Source organism: Dreissena polymorpha, chromosome 2 (genome assembly GCF_020536995.1).
Source record: "Dreissena polymorpha isolate Duluth1 chromosome 2, UMN_Dpol_1.0, whole genome shotgun sequence".
NCBI classification, from domain to species: Eukaryota; Metazoa; Mollusca; class Bivalvia; order Myida; family Dreissenidae; genus Dreissena; species Dreissena polymorpha.
This window is the reverse complement of record NC_068356.1, coordinates 88,437,596-88,457,907: the sequence shown is the minus strand read 5'-3', so window position 1 is coordinate 88,457,907 and position 20,312 is coordinate 88,437,596. Positions and strand designations below refer to the sequence as shown.

Sequence of the window (20,312 nt, the reverse complement as noted above, 5' to 3'; positions counted from 1 at the left end):
AACAGACGGCTACTCTTACACTGATGATGTTGACAGCGCTACCGATGTTGTTCTTGTCTGTGTTTATCACGGACCCTCCCGATACGTTGGTGAGCAATTGGTAGAAGTTGATGGACGCTTGCCGCCGGAATCGTCCGCCTGCGAGGAGTAAAAGAGTTTAATATGCATGATAACAGAGGCGCCACATTGTTACGATGGAAAACACTCGCATTTGGTCGCAGTCGTGCACTATCTTGGGGGAAATTAGAATTTGTAACAAAAAGGTTTTTTGTTAACATGTTTTAAAGATCATTTTCGCGTTGTCGCATATAAATGGGGTGTGTATAAATAACTATATTTTTTCATTGTTTAATGCAATCGAATGTTGATAAGTTCAAATGATCATTATGGGAAAAATACAAACTGGAAAAAATAATCGTTAGCTTAAGATCTAAGTTTGTGATCGCATCCAGATCTATGTAGCGAAACTGTTGCATTGGCACGCATGCTTCAATTTTCGGTATCATATCGGGGACTGTGATTAAGCTGTGTTAATGTTCAATATTCTCTGGTGTGTATAATGGAAACAAGAGATTTCCATTTTCAACTGCTTTCGCCGATATCGTCAAATTATTTCCAACAAACTAGTCCTAAAAAGTTTAGTATTTTAAGTTGTTTCTATATGTCGTTTGTAAAGACTTTTTAAATGTCTTCACAAAAGGCTTTTAAAGATCATAACTACAGTTTTTTTTCTCGAATTTCCTAATAAGCAATCGGTATGTGGTATGAATGCCGCACATGTACTTGCCTGATGTAACCGGAAGTTGTATAACGTTAATCCTGATGGTGCTTCCCCGGAAGAAGGCCAGCGCAAGTTCAGTATCCGCCGTCACTCCCGCTTCCTGTTCGTCAACGACCAACAGCAGATGCGAGTTCCGTTCGCTGATGTATGCCACTGTAGATAAAAATGATCATCAAACCATGAGGCTGTTTTAAGACTTTTCGAAAGAAGAGTTCGTTTTGATACTATTTCAAGCATTATGTTAATTGGTAAACGAAGTGTTTATTGAGAGCATCGACCTCTTCTCGTCAGGTAACACTTGTTAAAGTCTGTTCAACTGTTTGTTTTAATAAGCCTTTACCATACTCGTAAAATTAAATTAAAGAATACATGTTCAAGTACAACCGTCTTTTGTTTGTGGTGACTCTACATAAATGAACATGTTTAAAATGTATGATTTGATTCATTTATGTTACTTTCAACAACATCAACAAGTTGCCTCACTGTATTACTACACACTTCAGACTTTATGTTATTTATCTGCATGATTAGGGCATTTTGGTGAGTAAAACTATTAAACTAAAAGTATACAAGTCACAAAAAATATGGTTTTTATAAGATTTGATTTCAATCGTTTCAAACAGCACATATAAAGTAGCGGAATTTAAGTGTAATTCCGCGTGTTCCGTCTAAACCTTTGCACTGAGAGGTCGGTATAAAAGTCAATACACGGATTCGAACCCACCATTCAGAAGGTCCTGAGCGATACTGACATTGTTGGGGCGATGTACCGACTCGTGTAGAAGGCGATTCAAGGCCTCAGCATCCCGCACAATGCTAATCGGATTCGCTGAAATACATAGCAGGTTTATTATTACAAAATGTATTTAATTTTAACCTCGCTCTGGGAACACTTGGCTCAATGTATGTGCGTAAAGTGTCGTCCCTGATTAGCCTGTGCGGACTGCACTGGCTAATGTGGGACGATACTTGACGCACCTGCATTAAGCCAAGTTTTCCCATAATTTATTTTATTGTTTACTTACTTTTTATAATGATGAGTTTCTCTGCATTATCATGCATGTTCGTCAGAAAAAAACACACATTAAATGTAGATCAGGTTGGTTTCGATCTCGTCGATCGGTGGTTCAATGTTTAAAAAAGACATTATTATTATGTGGTCATACGCTTTTATCAGCATTTGATTTAAACATTTCACAGTAACAGTGACTGGCTGTTTTTGTTGACGCCCGTTGCATATAATCTATTACATTAATTAGGTAGTTTTTTGTCAAGGTAAAAATATAAAATAGGAACCTCATAAAGTTAAAACACTTCCCATTGTACCTTGCTGCAACATACCCGCGAATTGTACTGTCACGTGACCGTATGTTTCTATTTGGTCAAGAAGCAGATCAGTCAATGAGTCCGGAACTTCATTTACGCGCAGTGCGAATATGGAGCCGGATATCCGGTAGTCATCAACGTGCTCACCAAAGGCTGAAATGCACACAGTAGGAACTTGGTTATGATGAAACATCCTGCTCATAGTGCATTTGTATGGAGCAGAAAACGCATAGTTCAGCGACCCTTTAAATATAAAGAAGTGAAACTCCAGCTGCTGGAGCAGTATTGAATTCTAATTATATACAATTAGTTGGTCCTTTATTTAAGGCAAGTGACCAATTGCCAAAACAGTACAAAACAGCACAAAACAGCACAATACAAAACAACATAAACACATATAAGAATAAAGCTGGGGTCACCGCCTTGGAACGGTCAATTTAAAGCATTGGGGGTTTAAACCGGTTTTAGAGCGCTCAACCTCACACTTGACCCAGCAATATTCATGATACATTTAAGTGTAAATAAAATTTAACCTCATAGCATTGCAACTCAAATTAAACAAAAAAAGGAATTAAAACGCATTCAATATAATCACCATTTAATTACTCAATGGTAGGAAAGAGACCAGAGCAACAGAGTTACAACTTTTTGAGGAACGATGAAATGAAAAGTACAAATTCAATCAAATATGCAACATTTGTTTACAGCCACGCAACGCATATGATGTCCTGCTCGTTTTTTTTTGTCTTGGTTTGTTGTCGTTGTTAAACAAATTGGTGTCTGTTCCTCATACCTTATATATATTTGAACATTTTTTTTCTGCATATAGATGGAACTAATCACTAGAATATAGGAAATTTACTGCTTTTGGTTGCAACATCTTCATTTAATATAACATTTAACCCTGTATAATTTTACTGATCTGATTTGATTCAATTAGTGCTTAAAATCTTAAATGAAACTTATGTACCAAAAAGTTTTACGTGTCTCATTCACCTGAACAAAATACATGGAAAACGAAATCAACACATTTACGTAAATGCTATGTACCATTATGCGATTGATAATTCGTATACAAGAACAATTCGATGATATCAGTTGAAAAGTTTATCAAATTTGAAATCTTCATGATGTGTTAAAGATCACCAATTCTCAAACACTCTTCGATTTTTCTTTTTATGTTATAAATGATATGCACAAAGCAAATTGTAAAATTGTGTTTGCACAAATATAAATGTCATATTAGTCCGCAACAATTATAGCTTCTGGTATTAGAAGCGGTATTAAATAAAATACTTATTGAATATGAAAGGAAAATACATATATGGAATTGAAATGGAACGTGTAGTTAAAATATCCAGTTCTATCAACCTAGAAGTAGTTATTGACATTGTTTTCTTGTTTATATACTAGTATAGTAATTCTAGAAATTAATATTAGACTGCATATTGTATATTTATTCGAGTTAAAATACTTAAATATACGTTTTTTCAGAAGCAAAGTTAAGAAGCTGTATTAATGACATGTATAGTCTTTTTATATTTATATTTTAACCATTAATGTTTACTGTTTACTATTTAAATAAATATAATCTTTTAGTCGAATGGCTCCCTACGATTACTCACGTGGAATAAGCTCATTGGTTTTCCCCGGTGTCGCATAAAAGTAGATCACTACCCCCATAACAAGGAGCGAAAATTTTAAACCAAAACCCATCCTCCAAATAGGATTGAAACAATATTCCTTTAAAGTTCGATGTATTGATAGGCACGTTGCAATGTGCAAATGCTATACAAGTAATATTAATCTGTCTAATATTAGACAGTATACACCGTTATGCTTAAAGAAGACATCGTTTGTAGCAACAATATTGTATTGTAAAGACAATAAGTTTCAGGCAATAGTCACGTGATCGTCGTTCATTGGCCGACTTCTGTTCTTTTACATCGTGCCTATCTTTTAACGACCGAAAGTGCTAAGCGATTGTACTTGTGTGCCGTAGTACCTTCAAAAGCTTCTACAAGAGTGATAAATCGTCTAAACATAGTTTGAATTTGACGATTTCATATTTCAAGTATGAGTAATGGCGTTCAGCACTTGAGGCGTTACACAACTTTCACATTAAGATAGATGGGTGTACGAACAAAATGACACCGGGAAAGCCATCTATACGACCTCGTGATTGCATGCCAAACGTTAATTGCATTCGACGATGCCATATTAAATATCAGTTGTGAAGCATTAGTTTGGTGTACACATCGCCTTAGTTCGAACATGAAATCACCATTTCAAATTTGAGGACTTTACAGGTCAAACAGGGATTACACTAGATGGCTTTTCAAAATTAAATATTAAAAGTCATTAGAAAGTTTAACTGTATTAAGATATTCGTAGGGATATTTCTTTCGTTCAAAACGGTGGTAGCGGATACTTGCGTTTGTTTCGTTTTTTCTCGTGCCGCAGAAAGTTGCAAGTCTTTGTTTCGGTTGAACCATCGGGTAAATTGGAATACACCTGGTCTTGCTTTATAATTTGAATTTCGATATTAGGACAATGTAAAATTATAATTAAAAAAAAAAATTAATACGTAATCAATGTGCATTGAAACCGATTCAAAATTAATGTATTGACCGTTCCATTGCGGCGACACAATTTTGTATTAAAGTCTTTGTTATGATATAATTTTTATACGAAAATACAAGGTTACTGGTAGTTTTAACTAAGGTTAAAATCATAAATGGACCAATAAAGGAAACAATTTTGAATATTATCAAATGAAAAATCGTTATATTGACCTGCATGCGATTATTTGATCATTAAAATACCCAGATATTGGCTGTGGGTTAAAACAAATTAATTTTATCGTAAGTCGTTTCAAAAACAGTTTAGGCAAAATAATTATCGATACATGTGTTTGGTAACATTTGCATACAATAGTAACTATATGTTGTTATATCCCCAATATTTTTCTAATATTAAACCGTAGTTGGAAAGAGCTTAAACTGAAATGTACACGGGCAAAATACGAGTGCCGCCGCTTTAGTGACTTGACACTTCCTTACACTACCACAAGAGCCGACAACTAACGCTAATTGAAAAACATTATTATTGCCAGGCAACTAATAAACGTATTAGGTATGTTGAGTAGGTGCATTTCGGTACGTTCCATAAATCCATTTACTCTTCCATATCTGAGATTTGGCTTGTCGAGAGTCCTCACATTCGGGCCGTTCCCGACCCCGCCGCTTTGTTGAACGCGGGCGCCTCTTACCGACCGTGGTTAATGTCGAGTATGCCATTTATATGAACGCATATCATTTCGTTTAATTTCAGTTTGTCAGCATATATATTTGTATAAATTTATTCTTTAGTTCCTCCGATATCGAAGATTCTCAATACAAGATCGACCACATATTTAATGATATTTCAATTTTCAAACTTTTATGAGTTTCGTTTAACCGAGTGCATCTTTTCATTTGGACAAGGCATTTTTCGAAAATCATAACGCAAACATAACTTCAAACGATTGCGCCGTAAGAGATATCAATGACAACTCGCTAGTTAATATAGATCGTTTTATTTAGATGTTACCAACTACTAAGAATTATGTTTCGCTAACTTTTGTTTAAATTGATTTGCTTTTGAACCACGTCAAATATCTGGGCATTTAACTAATTAAATAATGAACATGGTGGGCAGTATAACAATTTCTTATTGAATAATATTGCTAAATGTTTCCTTTATTGGCTCGTTCATTCACATTTAGTTTTGATTTATATAGGAAATAACGCCGGTAACCATGTATTTTCTTATAAAACATAGCGAACTTCAATTGCCTTGTAAGTGAACAGCTTGTTATTATAAGAGGTAAATGAAATCAATTGAAGAAAATACTTTCATCTCAATTTCCGTAAAAATCAGTTCTGTGGCCATATGTACTGATAATAAATACTAAAACAATATTTCATCATTCATAGAACGTAATCTGTTATTTTAAAAATTTAGAATAAAAAAACCACGAACGAACCCATTTTATATGAAAACTATTACATGCCACCAAAAGACTCTCAAACTTAATAAAGCACGGTTCAATTTGAGCATAGATATATGCAAACATACCAATTGAAAAGCCAGCATAGAGATCATAACACACTCGTGAAAATTGTGTCGCACCATTCGAAAGGTCAATAAAGTGTATTACGTCCAGACCGATTTCCATACACGAGGATACAGTCATAAAAGATTTAATTGTAATCAAACGTTGCCTTAATATCAACAAAATTGAAACTATAAAGCAAGACCATGTGTATTCTATTTACCCGATGGTTCATTCGAAACAAATACTTGCAACTTTCTGCGGAACGAAGAAAAAACGAAAGAAACGCACTTATCCGCTACCACCTTGCTCTGCCAAATAAAATATACGAACGCATATCATAATACCGTAAAACTGTCTGATGACTTTAAATACTTAATTCTGTCACTCTGAAACATATTAACTAACATGTACGCTAAAATGTAAGAAAGCTATCATCTTGACTGTTCACAAAGAGGTCTCGTTCTGAAAAAAACGGGGACTTAATGCATGTGCGTGAAGTTTCGTCCCTGATTGTTCTCTACAAGTTCGCACAGACTTATCAGGGACGACACTTTCCCACGGTCTTTTATCACTGGCGCCACCTGTTTTTAGATGCATTACTCAACAAGCCAATAGCACTTCCGATGTGGCTCTAAGGACAGGAAGTTTATTTTTATAACATTGAGAATTCAACAAGGTGAGTTGGTTTATATTTAGTTTCAACATATTTCGCATTAGTTTAAAAAGCGGGTAATGTAGTTCGATTAAAAGAAGATTAATATATTCACAACTGTACAAACATGTAATCACAATCCATATGGAAATGTGAGGACCTTTATTGGCTGTGACATGGTGGAGTTTTAAAAGCAAATCGATGTTGTTTACTTGTGTGACATACTAATGTCCACCCAATTAAATCGATAAACAACATCAAATGATTGCCTAGAACATACACAAGTTGATGAATTAACAAAAACATTTGATTCTTGACGATCTAATTGATGCTTTTGTATTATTCCAAAGGAGATGGAGTCCGTGATAAGGAGTCGTCTCTAAGAAAAGGAGGAAGCAACAATTTGCATTTTAAGCTAGTATAAAGAATAACAAAATGCCAACTTTTTAGGCCATGTAAATTGTAAGTTTCATGTTACCAATCTTAAGCAACATCAACTTATCCAAAATGCAATAGATACATGTTAATCGGCATGTTGTTGATACGAACTAATGCCAGGTTCTACTTTGTATAAAACATGAACATTCCACACCGCAAACATTAAGTTTGAAATATTTTTGGCGAATTTGAAAGGTGATTCTTTTCACCAAACTGATGCTTCATAAAAGATAAATCGTCAGTTGTAATAGAATGACATTACCGTTTGGAATGTAATCACGTGGTCGGTGTTGTTGGCTTACTCTGCGCCCTTGTTCGTTCACCCATCGATCTTAATGCGAAAGTTGTCTAACGCCTAAAGTTTTGCACTCGACCGGTTATGTCTTGTATATTGCATGTATCATTGAATCCCATTACGCGAATATGAATGATGACAATCGCAAAATCTAAACCACGTTTATACGATTTATAACTCTTGTAAAATCCTCTGTGGATACTACTGGCGCACACACACATACACTTGGCACTTTCAGTCTTTTAAAGATAGGCATGATGTACACGAATAGAAGTGTGCCAATGAACGATGACCATGTGACCATATCCTGAAACTGAATGTCCTTACGGCCTTCGTTGCAAATAGTAACCGCACAACAGTAGCACGTGTTTTTAACTTAAGACAAATAGCACAATTCATTATTGTGGTAAAAAAAAATTCTTCTTTAAGAATGATGAATTACTAAATCAAATAGTACACACATTAGCTGTACTGTAAAGCATTTGCATATTTAAGCCGTTCTATCGATACAGTAGACTTAAACGGGATATTGTTTCAATCCTCTTAGGAGGATGGATAATAGACTAAAATTTTCCCTCCTTTTCACGAAGGTAGTGATCTACTGTTGCATGATCCCGGGACAAACCCAGGAGCTTATTGCACGTGAGTAATCTTCTAGAGTCATATGACCAAAATATTATGTTTTAAGAAAGGCAATAATACAGCTCATTAACTCTGCCTTTGAAATATGTATATTCAAGTATGTTTACTCGAATAAATATACCATGAGTAGTGTGGTTTTATTTTCTTGCATTGCTATTCTTGTATATAAATAAGAAGCCAGTGTCAAAAACAACTGCTAAGTTGATAAAACGATATTGTGTTACTACAAGTTGAGTTTGAATGTCATATATGTACTTTTATTTTAAATTGAATAAGTATATTATTAAATACCGTTTCTCATACCAGTAGATGTAATTGTTGCGGACTTACATAGCATTTATGTTCGTATACAAATAATTTTACAAATGAATAAATGTACATGTATACTGTTGACAATCTTTTTTATTAAACACATTCGTTAGCTATCGTTGTTTATTTTTCATGTTTTTATTAGTATTATTATTATTTTTATTATTATTATTATTATTTTTATTATTATTATTATTATTTTTATCAAACTATAGCGAAAACTATGAGTTACTTTTAACGCTTTACAGCGTATAAAAGAATGTAAGCGCGCATGGTTTACAACAAACGAGAGTTTCATATAAAACTTTCGGCGGTAAAAGAAAAATAGAAGAGCGTTTGAGATAATTTTATCGTAAACGCATCATGAAGATTTCGAAATTGATAAGCTTTTAAATTACATTCAAATTTCGTCGAGTGGTTTTACGCATTACCACAAGACTGTCTCTAAAATCGCATCGCATTTTCCGTAAACTCGTTGATTCCGTGTTCTGTGTATTTTTCTTAGAAGGATAAGATACGCAAAACATTTTGGTAGAGAGATTTCATTTCAGTATAAAATAAATTAGCAAATCAAATAAGTCTTGTCACATTAAATAGAATTCATCGTCATATTTTATAAAGAGGGTTAAGATTAAAAGGCGGTAAATTTCCTTTTATGTCAGCGATAAGGTCAATCTACAATTTTATGCGAAAAATGTTCAAGTTTATTGTTAAGCTCAGCTCATTTATATGTATATGAACATACGTTATGAGGTACAGACATGGAACCAATATATAACAACATTTTAAAAAATCATGACATCATCGTGTTGTCATGAATTGTTACACATTAGATTGCTTTGGTACTTCAAGAAGGAGCCGCTGCACCATGAGTACATATTATCGATATTGACATTATAACTTCTCGCTGCGGGTATTTATTCCATAATGCCATCAAACGATAATAAATAAAATGTGTATTTCAGCAGTTAGGGAACACTTTGATGACAACTGGGTTTCCTCTTCCATAGACATGCACTATGAGCATGATGTTCTGACCAAAACAAAGTTCACATTGTGTGTATTTTAGCCAATGGTGAGCACAATGACAACTACCGGATATCCGGCTCCATATACGTACTGCACGTGCAGGAGATCCCGGATTCGTTGACTGATTTGCTTCTACACTGCATCGAAACATACGGTCACGTGATAGTAAAATTCGCCGGTAGGTTGCAGCACGGTACTAAGTTATGAGGTTCTTATTCTATATATGTCCTTAAAAACAAACTGCTGAATAATTTGATATATGTTACGAGCTTCATCATCCCGTGCAGATTGCCGTGTGATGTCTAAACTAAAAAGCTGCCTTATGATTGTGACCATATTATTATGATATACAATATAAAAAAAATAAGCATTCAACAACCAATATATGTGACCAAACCTGACGGGATTAAGTTATATGTATTTTTTTTTCTAGATAACCATGATTGACACTTCAAAGAAACTCAACATTTTAAACGGGAAGTAAAAATATAAATCTGTGTCGTCCGAGACAGGCGAATTACGGACGATACTTTCCGCCTGAAATGGATTTTCATTTAGAAAGAACTTCGTTCGAACGAAAAAAATCCACAAAAGCGCACATGCATTAAGCCCAGTTTTCCCAGATAATAATAAAAAACCTTGCAATACATTACAGGAAAACCGATAAGCATTGTGCGGGATGCTGATGCCTTGAACCACCTTCTACACGAGCCAGTACATCACTCCAACAATGTCACTATCGCACAGGACCTTCTCAATGGTGGGCCGAATCCGCACATTGACGGATATATCACAATCTCAATTTAAACGTTTTACAAGAATATGTACAATAAAACTGACAGACCGCCATTTTGGTTGGACTTTACGAAACGATTTTCAATCAAATCTAACATAAAACCTATTTCTTTGTGACTGACAAAATGAATAAAAGTTAAGCTCACCAAATAACAACTTGTTCAATCAAATTTGATAACGGCTTTATTTTGCAGCAAAAGAGTGTTACAACTCGTTGAAAACGTTGTTGAAAATAACAGAAATGAATCAAATGATACATTGCATACACATACATGTATGTAGATGTACCACACAAAAAGACGGTTGTTGATGTAAACGTACTCACTTATTCAATTTCAAATGAGTGGTGTTTTGCTGTGGATCTTTTTATGAACATGATGAGTCGAGTTGGAATCGAACGGTACATGAGTTAACTATATCGTAACGGCTACTACGAAATAAAAGGTGAACAGACAAGAACTAGTATTACTCAGGCGAGAAAATGTCGGTGCTCTAAACACTATCCTCACCTATCAGCATTATGCGTGAAATGTATTTATCATGAAGTCTTATTTCGTCAAAACGAAAAAAGCCCCGTTGTTTAATGACCCTTTTTTATTTGAACCCACAGTGGCAAACATCAGCGAACAGAACTCGCACCTGCTGTTAGTCGTGGACGAACAGGGAGCGGAAATGACGGTGGACACAGACCGCGCACTGGCCTTCCTTCGGGGACGCACCATCCGGGTTGACGTCATACAACTACCGGCTACATCAGGCAAGACGTCTGGAAATCATCCCACATACCGATTGGTTTTAAGAAAATTAAGAATAACAAGAAAAAGACGATTTAGAAAGCCTTCAGTAATTACATAACATACGTTTTTGTGTGTTTTTTAAGTATTATATTATGAACACGTTCTTTTATATTTTGAAAATTATGAAAATAGTGCGTACGTTTAGATTCATAATAAAACAATAAATTACCTTAATTAAAAATAACAACGCTAAACTAATTGTACAACTTTGCTGGACTATCATCACATGGTTGGTTATGAAGGCAGGTGTTTGATCCAGCCGTCAAATCTCTGCCCGGAGGTTGCACAAGAGCATAACGAAGATATATTTAGCTTAATCATAGTCCCTGAAATCATACCAAAAACAGTAGCAAGCATGCAGCCGTTTCTCTGCATAGAAGTGGGTGCGATCGAAACCTTACATGTTAACTAACAGGTGTTATTTCACACATGCTGTATTTCGTCCCATATATGAACGAGTCATTTGAACTTAAGTACATGAAATTATCAACATTGCATTGCAGTAAACAATTTAAAAAATACACCTGCTTAGCTATAAACTATTAACTCCACGCAGACGGACGATTCCGGCGGCAAGCGCACATCGACTTCTACCAGTTGCTGGCCAACGTATCAGGAGGCTCCGTGATAACCACAGACAAAAACCACATCGAGAATGCTGTCAACATCATCACTGTAAGAATAGTCTTCTTTTATAGCCCCACAACATGTACATGGCAGTTGATACCTCTATAAGCATACATTGTACGCGTCGATTGTTTCCTATATTGGCATTCGGTTTTGTTCTTGCACGCTTTGCACGAGTTTAATTTATTTATGTATAAAGGTATGTGCCATTTAAATTGTTTAGAGCTATAACTGGTTTTGATATATGACATAATGAAAAATGAACATGTGTTTCTAACATATACATGTATTGTTTATCAATGAGGTTAATAGCTTCGTTGCAGAAAGACGTTATCCTGAAATTTCGTGTTGCATGAATGACAGTATTAAAATTGTAATGTTTCAGTTGAAGGTTTATAACTTGTACATTTATGTAACTTTTAATAATAAGTCCAAATAATTCATTTTATTCTATAAATACGAAGTATTGGTGTACATCTATCAAATAATTGTATAAATGTCTAAGAAAAGTTGTGTCTAAAATTTCCTTTTTTTCAGCAAAGCTTAGAAACTAATCGAGTCAATTTAATGCGATTTTCCTACACCGCTACAGCAGGGCAATCGTTCATGGTTTTTGTTGATGATACCATAACGCAGTTGATCATACGAGTGCAGGCGGAGAAGGCACATCCCGTTGTCATAGCAATGACGCCATCAGGTAGGACGGACAATGCGTGTACCCTCTTCATCATATTGCTAACATAGGTCGAGCTCTAACTACATTGTATTTGTATGCATACTTATGTATGCTCTAATCAGGGGATCATATGCTAAAGTACATGTTTGAAAAGGCTCTTGTTATCTGACAATCATCAAGTGTAGTAAAAGTCGAAATTTTGTTAAATAACACACCTGTTTTCAAATCACCTCAAAACGCTAAAATTGTGTTTAAGGTGTGCCATCTTCTGCAAGGCCCACAATTATCGGCTATCCGTCCTCAGGATCGGTTTTGTCTCTTCTAGAAATCAACATCACTCAGGTACAAGATCATACCATTATTATGTATCTGAATTAAATAATGAAAACAAGACAATTGGGTATGCATTGGAAAATAATTTATTAAATTAGCCTTGTTCGTTTCCAGGCAAATTATGGGATTTGGAAAATAATGAAAATGGACAGCAACCTATGGGACGTTACCATTCAGGCTACAAGTCCTGTCGATTTCACTCACAAATTTGTTGAGCCTGGGCCGGGAGGTTTCGGGGAATATGACATAAAGGGAAGACCAATCTCTGGTAAGACGTTCTGTTCACGCATGATAATGCAATATTCTACCACACGACACAATCTTCCAATGCTATTAACATTTTGCAAAACAATTTTGTCATTTACGTCAGAAACCTAAGCATGTGCTTTGGTAAACAGATGTATTTTATGAATAAAAACAAAACGAACAAATGCATTTTTATCAAAGGATAAATTCAATGCAGGTCATTTGATACTGTGATGTCATGTAGGAAGATTGAAAGTATATTATGCAACGTGTATACGTTTACAGGTAAGAACTTAATCGAATAAGTTGTTTTTTTCTTTCAGGGGCATCGTACAAAATGGTTGTTGAGGTACCTGAATACGCAAAGGTTGCAATCAATTTTTCTAATGACTAGAAACAGCTTTAGTCCTAAAGCTTTTGGAGTGTTGCAAAATGTTGGCGGAAGAAGAGGAAATTCCATTTTCACCGCCTCTATTACTATTCCGGACGAGGTACTTAATATAGCCACATAACATACGTTTCAATGGGTTTAAAGAATTTTATTTTTATTTTCATAAGATTAACAATTAAGTTTAACTACATACACATATAATTGTTTAGGAACTTACGTTTAACATTTAAAAATTTAACATTAAACTGTTAAATTGAGGATTAAAATATTTGAAAAGTGTATTGAAGAGTCATCAGAATATAGCGGTTCAACATGTTGTCCGTACGCCTGAACACTCTTATTTTCGTGTGTTTGTTTTTAACTTCAATCGTGTTTTTCTTAGATTGCATTATATTAAATATATCCATATTACTACGTTGGTACATTCTTGCTATTTCAGCCGTTAATGGTTGCAATACAAGGACAAGACAAATCATCCCCAACAAAACATACATTTCGAAGACTGAACCCAATCCTCATTACACCTGTCACCTTACGATTGTTCATACCACCGCTCACAGGTAAAAACAAGTTTGTTAATCATAAATTAAAGTATTGCGTTAAATAATCTACAATATAAATATTCTCTCCGGTATTGTTTTTGTTACGAGCATACTACCATAAAAAAAGAGGTTAACTATTACTTCATACACTAAATTTTATAACATATACTCAGACATTAAATGTCATATTTATTTTTGGTTTTGAAATCAAGCTTTATTTAAAACCCGAAATGTGTGGACCAGTTATTAATATTACGAACTTAACCTTTTAAATTTATGTTGTCTGAGTATTATTTCACTGAAATAATGAATTGTCATCAGGGGTGACACTGTGGGCCAACGAAACGTTAGACATTCCATTCACGGTACAGAACGCTGGTGCCGTTGATCAGGATATCGACGTGAGAATTGAGGACGATCAGGACTTTGCTTTGGAGCCGAAAATTTACAGCTTTTCTATACAACCTGGTATGAGCGCGACCAAACATTTCATCATAAAGGGCGGACTGAAAGCTGGTGTAACCACGTAAGTATCTTGACATGATCAAACTCACTATATAATTGAACCTTTAAATGAGTAAAACACAATCTGAGAATTTCCATGTTTAATATATTTTTCAATAAATTAGCAACTCAAATAAGAAGAGCTGTTCGAAGTCAGCTCACGCGACTTTCATTCCACTTACAAAAATATGTTCTTGTTGCATGCAAACTTCAACCTGAAGTTTTACTTGAACACACATACACACACCTCAACCGCACTTTAAAAAATACAAATTTTGGCATAATCCTGCCAAAAAGCTTGTTATAGGTCTTTGTCCGTGAATGATTATAAAGACATGAATAGTTATGTTTAAGTACATAAAAGGGACAGGATCTGCGTTGAACTTGGTTAGTTACATCACACAATGACCCCAAGTAAATTCTTGTAGTGGAAACATTGTTATGAAAATATTGCGCGTTCACCAAAAAACACAAAATTGCAAAGTCCAAAAAGGATGAACTAATTTTTTTTAATACCTAGTAGAATATATATCAGTGATAAGGATGTTGCACTTTTAACATGTTTAAATCTTTACGACGACGCCGACATTTTGGCGATTAGTATGACTCTTAGCTACTCAGTGAATAGACGAGCTAAAACAAAAGAATTCGGGTGGTATTTATGTAGACAACCGTCAAGTTTTTTATTAAGAAAGGTATTATGTCTACTGCAAACGTTTGAGTCTAAATTATAGGGCTATACTAAACAGCAGTCCATGAATACATGGTTGAACAACGAACGCAAATGAAATCATATTAAGACACAGCTACTGAAATCAGTTTATATGAGTGAAAGAGTCTACCTATTGATCTAGTATTGATACAGATATGCACCAATCATCATTACAATTTTATAACTGTTTGCAGCACGGTGACTATCAATGCCAAGCCTTTTGTATTGGGTTCAACATCGTTCCAGTCTGGACAGTTTGACATCCGCAGATTGACAGTAATGGAACACGCAGTGGAAGGCGCATGATGACTTTGGTGAAAACTTGCTTTCCAGACTTACTAACTTGCTGTGAAGACAAGTTGATGTCTTAATGTCTTGTAGGCAGTAACTAAGAACAGTAAAAGTCTTATGTTTATGTTGCCGTATGTTTTCTTATTGACCAATCAGAATTGACGAATAAAGAGCGTGATCAAAAAATGCAAAACAGTGTTGTTAATTACACAAAGTGTACAGCGCATGCACAAACAGGGCTTATGTATTGAATGCGGCAACCATTCTAAAAAGTTGAACATTGTGCTTATCAAACTTCAATGGAAACAAGCTCATACTTCGGAAACTGTACATTTTTTGTTAAGATCATCTGATTTTGGTTGAAACGACGGTACACAATTGTACTTTGGAATGTTCAAATATTTTTTTGAGTTTTTAGTTCTTCGCTTGCGAAGGACTAAGGTTGTGAGTGTGTTCTGCAAGTCAGTCTCCTGTTTACTACGCTAGGAACGATAATGCAAGTCAGTCTGATGTTAACTACGCTAGGAACGATAACCACATCTGCCTGTTTATACTCTACCACTAGAACACTGCAGACAGCAGCAGACAGCAGAGTGTGTATGCAATCAATATAGTTTAACAGCTTGTGGGACGACATTGGCCAGTTTGTCATTGAAATCTGTACATATTGGCTTCTTTCATGGAAAACGGGGCTTAATGCATGTCAAATAAGTGGTGTCCCAGATTAGCCTGTGCACACTGATTACCGGTAGCCTGTCTGTGCAATGCACACAAGCTAATCAAGGATGACACTTTCTGATGTTATGTTGTTTTTCGTTTAAAGAGAGTCTCTAGTACTGGGATGACAATTAATGCATATGCATTAAGCCCTGTTTTTTCCAAAATGAAGCATAAATTATCTTTTTCTATTAATGATTTGAAAAAAGGATAAAAGTGATAATAACTTTAAAGTAACCTCGCTGACAAGGCAAATCACTTTTAAATCAAATAAACAACCAATGAGTTCTAAATTTGTACCTCGTGGTATTTTTTATTAAACATCTAAAAGGGACCTTTTTTACAGTTTGTCATTAAATGCTCAATATTGATAAATGTAAATATTTGATTTTTAAAAGCTCCATTTAAAATAAAACAAGAATTACATTAAAGAAACAAACAAAAAGTAACCCTCAACTGGGCTCTAACCATTGACCCCTGGAATAAAAGTCTATCGTTGAGACCACTTGGTCATCTGTGCTCATACAATGAGGCCATAAGGTATCAGTAGAAGTCAATGGGCTGCCATTAGATATCAGTAGAAGTCAATAGGCCACCATACGGCATCAGTAGAAGTCAATGGGTTACTGTAAGGTAACAGTAGATGTCAATGGGCTGCCATAAGGTATCAGTGGAAGTCAATGGTTTTCCATTAGATATCAGTAGAAGTCAATAGGCCACCATAAGGTATCAGTAGAAGTCAATAGGTTACTGTAAGGTACCAGTAGATGTCAATGGGCTACCATAAGGTATCAGTAAAAACCAATGGGCTTCCATAAGGCATCTGTTGAAGTCAATGGGCTACCATAAGGCATTAGAAGAAGTTAATTGGCTTCCATAAGGCATCAGTAGAAGTCAATTGGTTGCAATAAGTTGTCATTAGAAGTCAATGAGAAGCCATAAGGCATCTGTAGAAGTCAATGGGCTGTCATAAGGCATTCGTCGAAGTCAGTGGTATACAATAAGGTAACAGTACATGTCAATTGGGCTACCATAAGGCATCTGTAGAAGTCAATGGCTACCATAAGGTATCAATGGAAGTAAATGGGCTGCCATAAGATATCAGTAGAACTTAATGGGCTACCATAAGGCATTAGTAGAAATCAATGGGCATAATGTATCAGAAAAAGTCAATGGGCTGCCATAAGGTATCAGTAGAAGCCAATGGGACATCATACGGTATCTGTAGAAGTCCATTGGTTGCCATAAGGTATCAGTAGAAGAGAAAGGGCTACCATAGGTATCAGTACCATAAGGTATCAGTAGAAGTTAATGGGCAACCATAAGGTATCAGAGGAAGTCAATGGTCTACCATTAGGCATCAGTAGAAGCCAATGGGCTATCATAAGGTATCAGAAGAATTCAATGGGCTGCCATAAGGTATCAGTAGGGGTCATTGGCTACTATATGGCATCAGAAAAGGTCAATGGGCAACCATAATGCATCAGTAGAAGTCACTGGAATACCAAAAGGCATCAGTAGAAATCAATGGGCTACCATAAGGTATCAGTAGAAGTCAATGGGCTGCCATAAGGTATCAGTAGAAGTCAATGGGCTGCCATAGGGTATCAGTAGAAGTCAACGGGCTAACATAAGGTATCAGTCGAAGTCAATGGGCTACCATAAGGCATCAGTAGAAGTCAATGGGCTACCATAAGGTAGCAGTAGAGGTCAATGGGCTGCCATAAGGTATCAGTAGAAGTCAATGGGCATACATAAGGTATCAGTAGAAGTCAATGGGCTACCATAAGGCATCAGTAGAAGTCAATGGGCTACCATAAGGTAGCAGTAGAGGTCAATGGGCTGCCATAAGGTATCAGTAGAAGTCAATGGGCTACCATAAGGTATCAGTAGAAGTCAATGGGCTACCATAAGGTATCAGTAGAAGTCAATGGGCTAACATAAGGTATCAGTAGAAGTCAATGGGCTGTCATAAGGTATCAGCAGAAGTCATTGGGCTAACATAAGGTATCAGTAGAAATCAATGGGCTTCCATAAGGTATCAATAGAAGTCAATGGGCTAACATAAGGTATCAGTAGAAATCAATGGGCTGCCACAAGGCATCAGTAGAAATCAATGGGCTGCCATAAGGTATCATTAGAAATCAATGAGCTACAATAAGGTAACGGTAGAAGTCAATGGGCTGCCATAAGTTATCAGTAGAAGTCAATGGGATGCCATAAGGTATCAGTAGAGGTGAATGGGCTACCATAAGGCATCAGTAGAAGTCAATGGTAAACCATAAGGCATCAGTTGAAATCAATGGGCTACCATAAGGCATCAGAATAAGTCAATGGTATATCATAAGGCATCAGTAGAAATAAATTGGCTACCATAAGGCATCAGTAGAAGTCAATGGGCTACCATAAGTAGCATCAGCAGAAGTCAATGGTATACCATAAGGCATCAGTAGAAGTCAATGAGCTACCATGAGGCATCAGTAGAAGTCAAATAGCTTCCATAAGGCATCAGTAGTAATCAATGGTTTGCCATAAGGCATCAGTAGAAGTCAATGGTATACCATAAGGCATCAGTAGAAGTCAATGGTATACCATAAGGCATCAGTAGAAGTCAATGGTATACCATAAGGCATCAGTAGAAGTCATTGGTATACCATAAGGCATTAGTAGAAGTCAATGGTATACCATAAGGCATCAGTAGAAGTCAATGGGCTACCATAAGGCATCAGCAGAAGTCAATGGTATACCATAAGGCATCAGTAGGAATAAATGGGCTAGCATAAGGCATCAGTAGAAAACAATGGGCTACCATAAGGTAACATTAGAAGTCAATGGGTTATCATTATGAATCAGTAGATGTCAATGAGCTACCATAAGGTATCAGTAGAAATCAATTTGCTACCATAAGGTATCAGAAGAAGTCAATGGGCTACCATAAGGTATCAGTCCAAGTCAATGGGCTACCATAAGGTATCAGCAGAAGGCAATGGGCTACCATAAGGTATCAGTAGAAGGCAATGGGCTACCACAAGGTATCAGCAGACGTTAATGGGCTACCATACAAGTCAATGGTTTACCATAAGGTATCTGTAGAAGTTAATGGGCTACCATAAGGTTTAAATAGAAGTAAATGGGTTACCATAAGGTATCAGTAGAAGTCGATGGGTTATCATAAGGTAACAGTAGAAGTCAATGGGCTGCCATAAGGTATCAGTAGAAGTCAATGGCTTACCATAAGGTATCAGTAGAAGTCAATTGGTTATCATAAGGTAACAGTAGAAGTCAATGGGCTGCCATAAGGTATCAGTAGAAGTCAATGGGTTACCATAAGGTATCAGTAGAAGTCAATGGGCTGCCATAAGGTATCAGTAGAAGTCAATGGGTTACCATAAGGTATCAGTAGAAGTCCATAGGCTACCATAAGGTTCCAGTTGAAATCAATGGCCTACAATAAGGTACTAGTTGAAGTTTATGGGCTACAATAATGTATTTTTTAACATTCCTTAAAAAATCATTTATCCTTGCTGAAAAGAATTTCATTTGTAGCCAAGGTTCTAAAACTATGCTTGAATTGCTACACATTGTAGTTGCAAACAGTGCCCGAAGAAATTCCAAAGTTGCTGATTTAACAGAAGAATTACGACAAGTTGGCTGCAAATGATGTTTCCAGTGATGAAAATATTATGATTGTATTTTGCATTATAAGGATTCACTGTTTCTAAGTTTATTTGATACAGGTTTGATAATGTGTATATCAGTTAAGAGATTATGTATTTATATCTGAAATAAAATATTTAATTGAAAATCACATTAAAGTTAATATGAATGAAAACAAGATGTGTTTGTGAAACACTATGTCCCCCATATGTTTGACCTTGAAGGATGACCTTGACCTTTCACCACTTAAAATGTGCAGCTCCATGAGATACACATGCATGCCAAATATCAAGTTGGTATCTTCAATATTGCAAAAGTGTATATAAAATGAGCGATTTTGACCCATATATTTGACCTTTGACCTTGAAGGATGACCTTGGCTTTTCACCACTCAAAATATTCAGCTCCATGAGATACACATGCATGCCAAATATGAAGTTGCTATCTTCAATA

General features: G+C 35.7%; 2 protein-coding genes across 2 annotated transcripts in view; one reads left to right on the top strand and one right to left on the bottom strand.

Moving 5' to 3' along the window:
• Nucleotides 1-4,100, bottom strand: part of LOC127867980 (uncharacterized) — a 35,539-nt gene extending 31,439 nt beyond the window's left edge. The window contains exons 1-3 of the mRNA XM_052409528.1: nucleotides 3,733-4,100; nucleotides 2,108-2,260; nucleotides 1,506-1,610 (exon numbers count right to left, since the gene is read on the bottom strand). Coding sequence (XP_052265488.1) covers nucleotides 1,506-1,610; nucleotides 2,108-2,260; nucleotides 3,733-3,823 — 349 coding nt within the window. The 5' untranslated portion in view covers nucleotides 3,824-4,100. The remainder of the gene's footprint in view (nucleotides 1-1,505; nucleotides 1,611-2,107; nucleotides 2,261-3,732) is intronic.
• Nucleotides 4,101-13,415: 9,315 nt separating this feature from the next.
• Nucleotides 13,416-15,678, top strand: LOC127867969 (uncharacterized). The gene is made up of 4 exons (XM_052409501.1): nucleotides 13,416-13,536; nucleotides 13,876-13,996; nucleotides 14,300-14,504; nucleotides 15,389-15,678. The coding sequence occupies exons 1-4, from the start codon at nucleotides 13,432-13,434 to the stop codon at nucleotides 15,498-15,500; spliced, it is 543 nt and encodes a 180-aa protein (XP_052265461.1). The 5' UTR covers nucleotides 13,416-13,431; the 3' UTR covers nucleotides 15,501-15,678.
• Nucleotides 15,679-20,312: the final 4,634 nt, after the last annotated feature.

Coding starts and splice junctions, on each gene's coding strand:
- LOC127867969 (XM_052409501.1), top strand. CDS start 13,432: ATGACTAGAAACAGCTTTAGTCCTAAAGCTTTTGGAGTGTTGCAAAAT. Junction 13,537..13,875: donor CTATTACTATTCCGGACGAG/GTACTTAATATA, acceptor TTGCTATTTCAG/CCGTTAATGGTTGCAATACA. Junction 13,997..14,299: donor GTTCATACCACCGCTCACAG/GTAAAAACAAGT, acceptor AATTGTCATCAG/GGGTGACACTGTGGGCCAAC.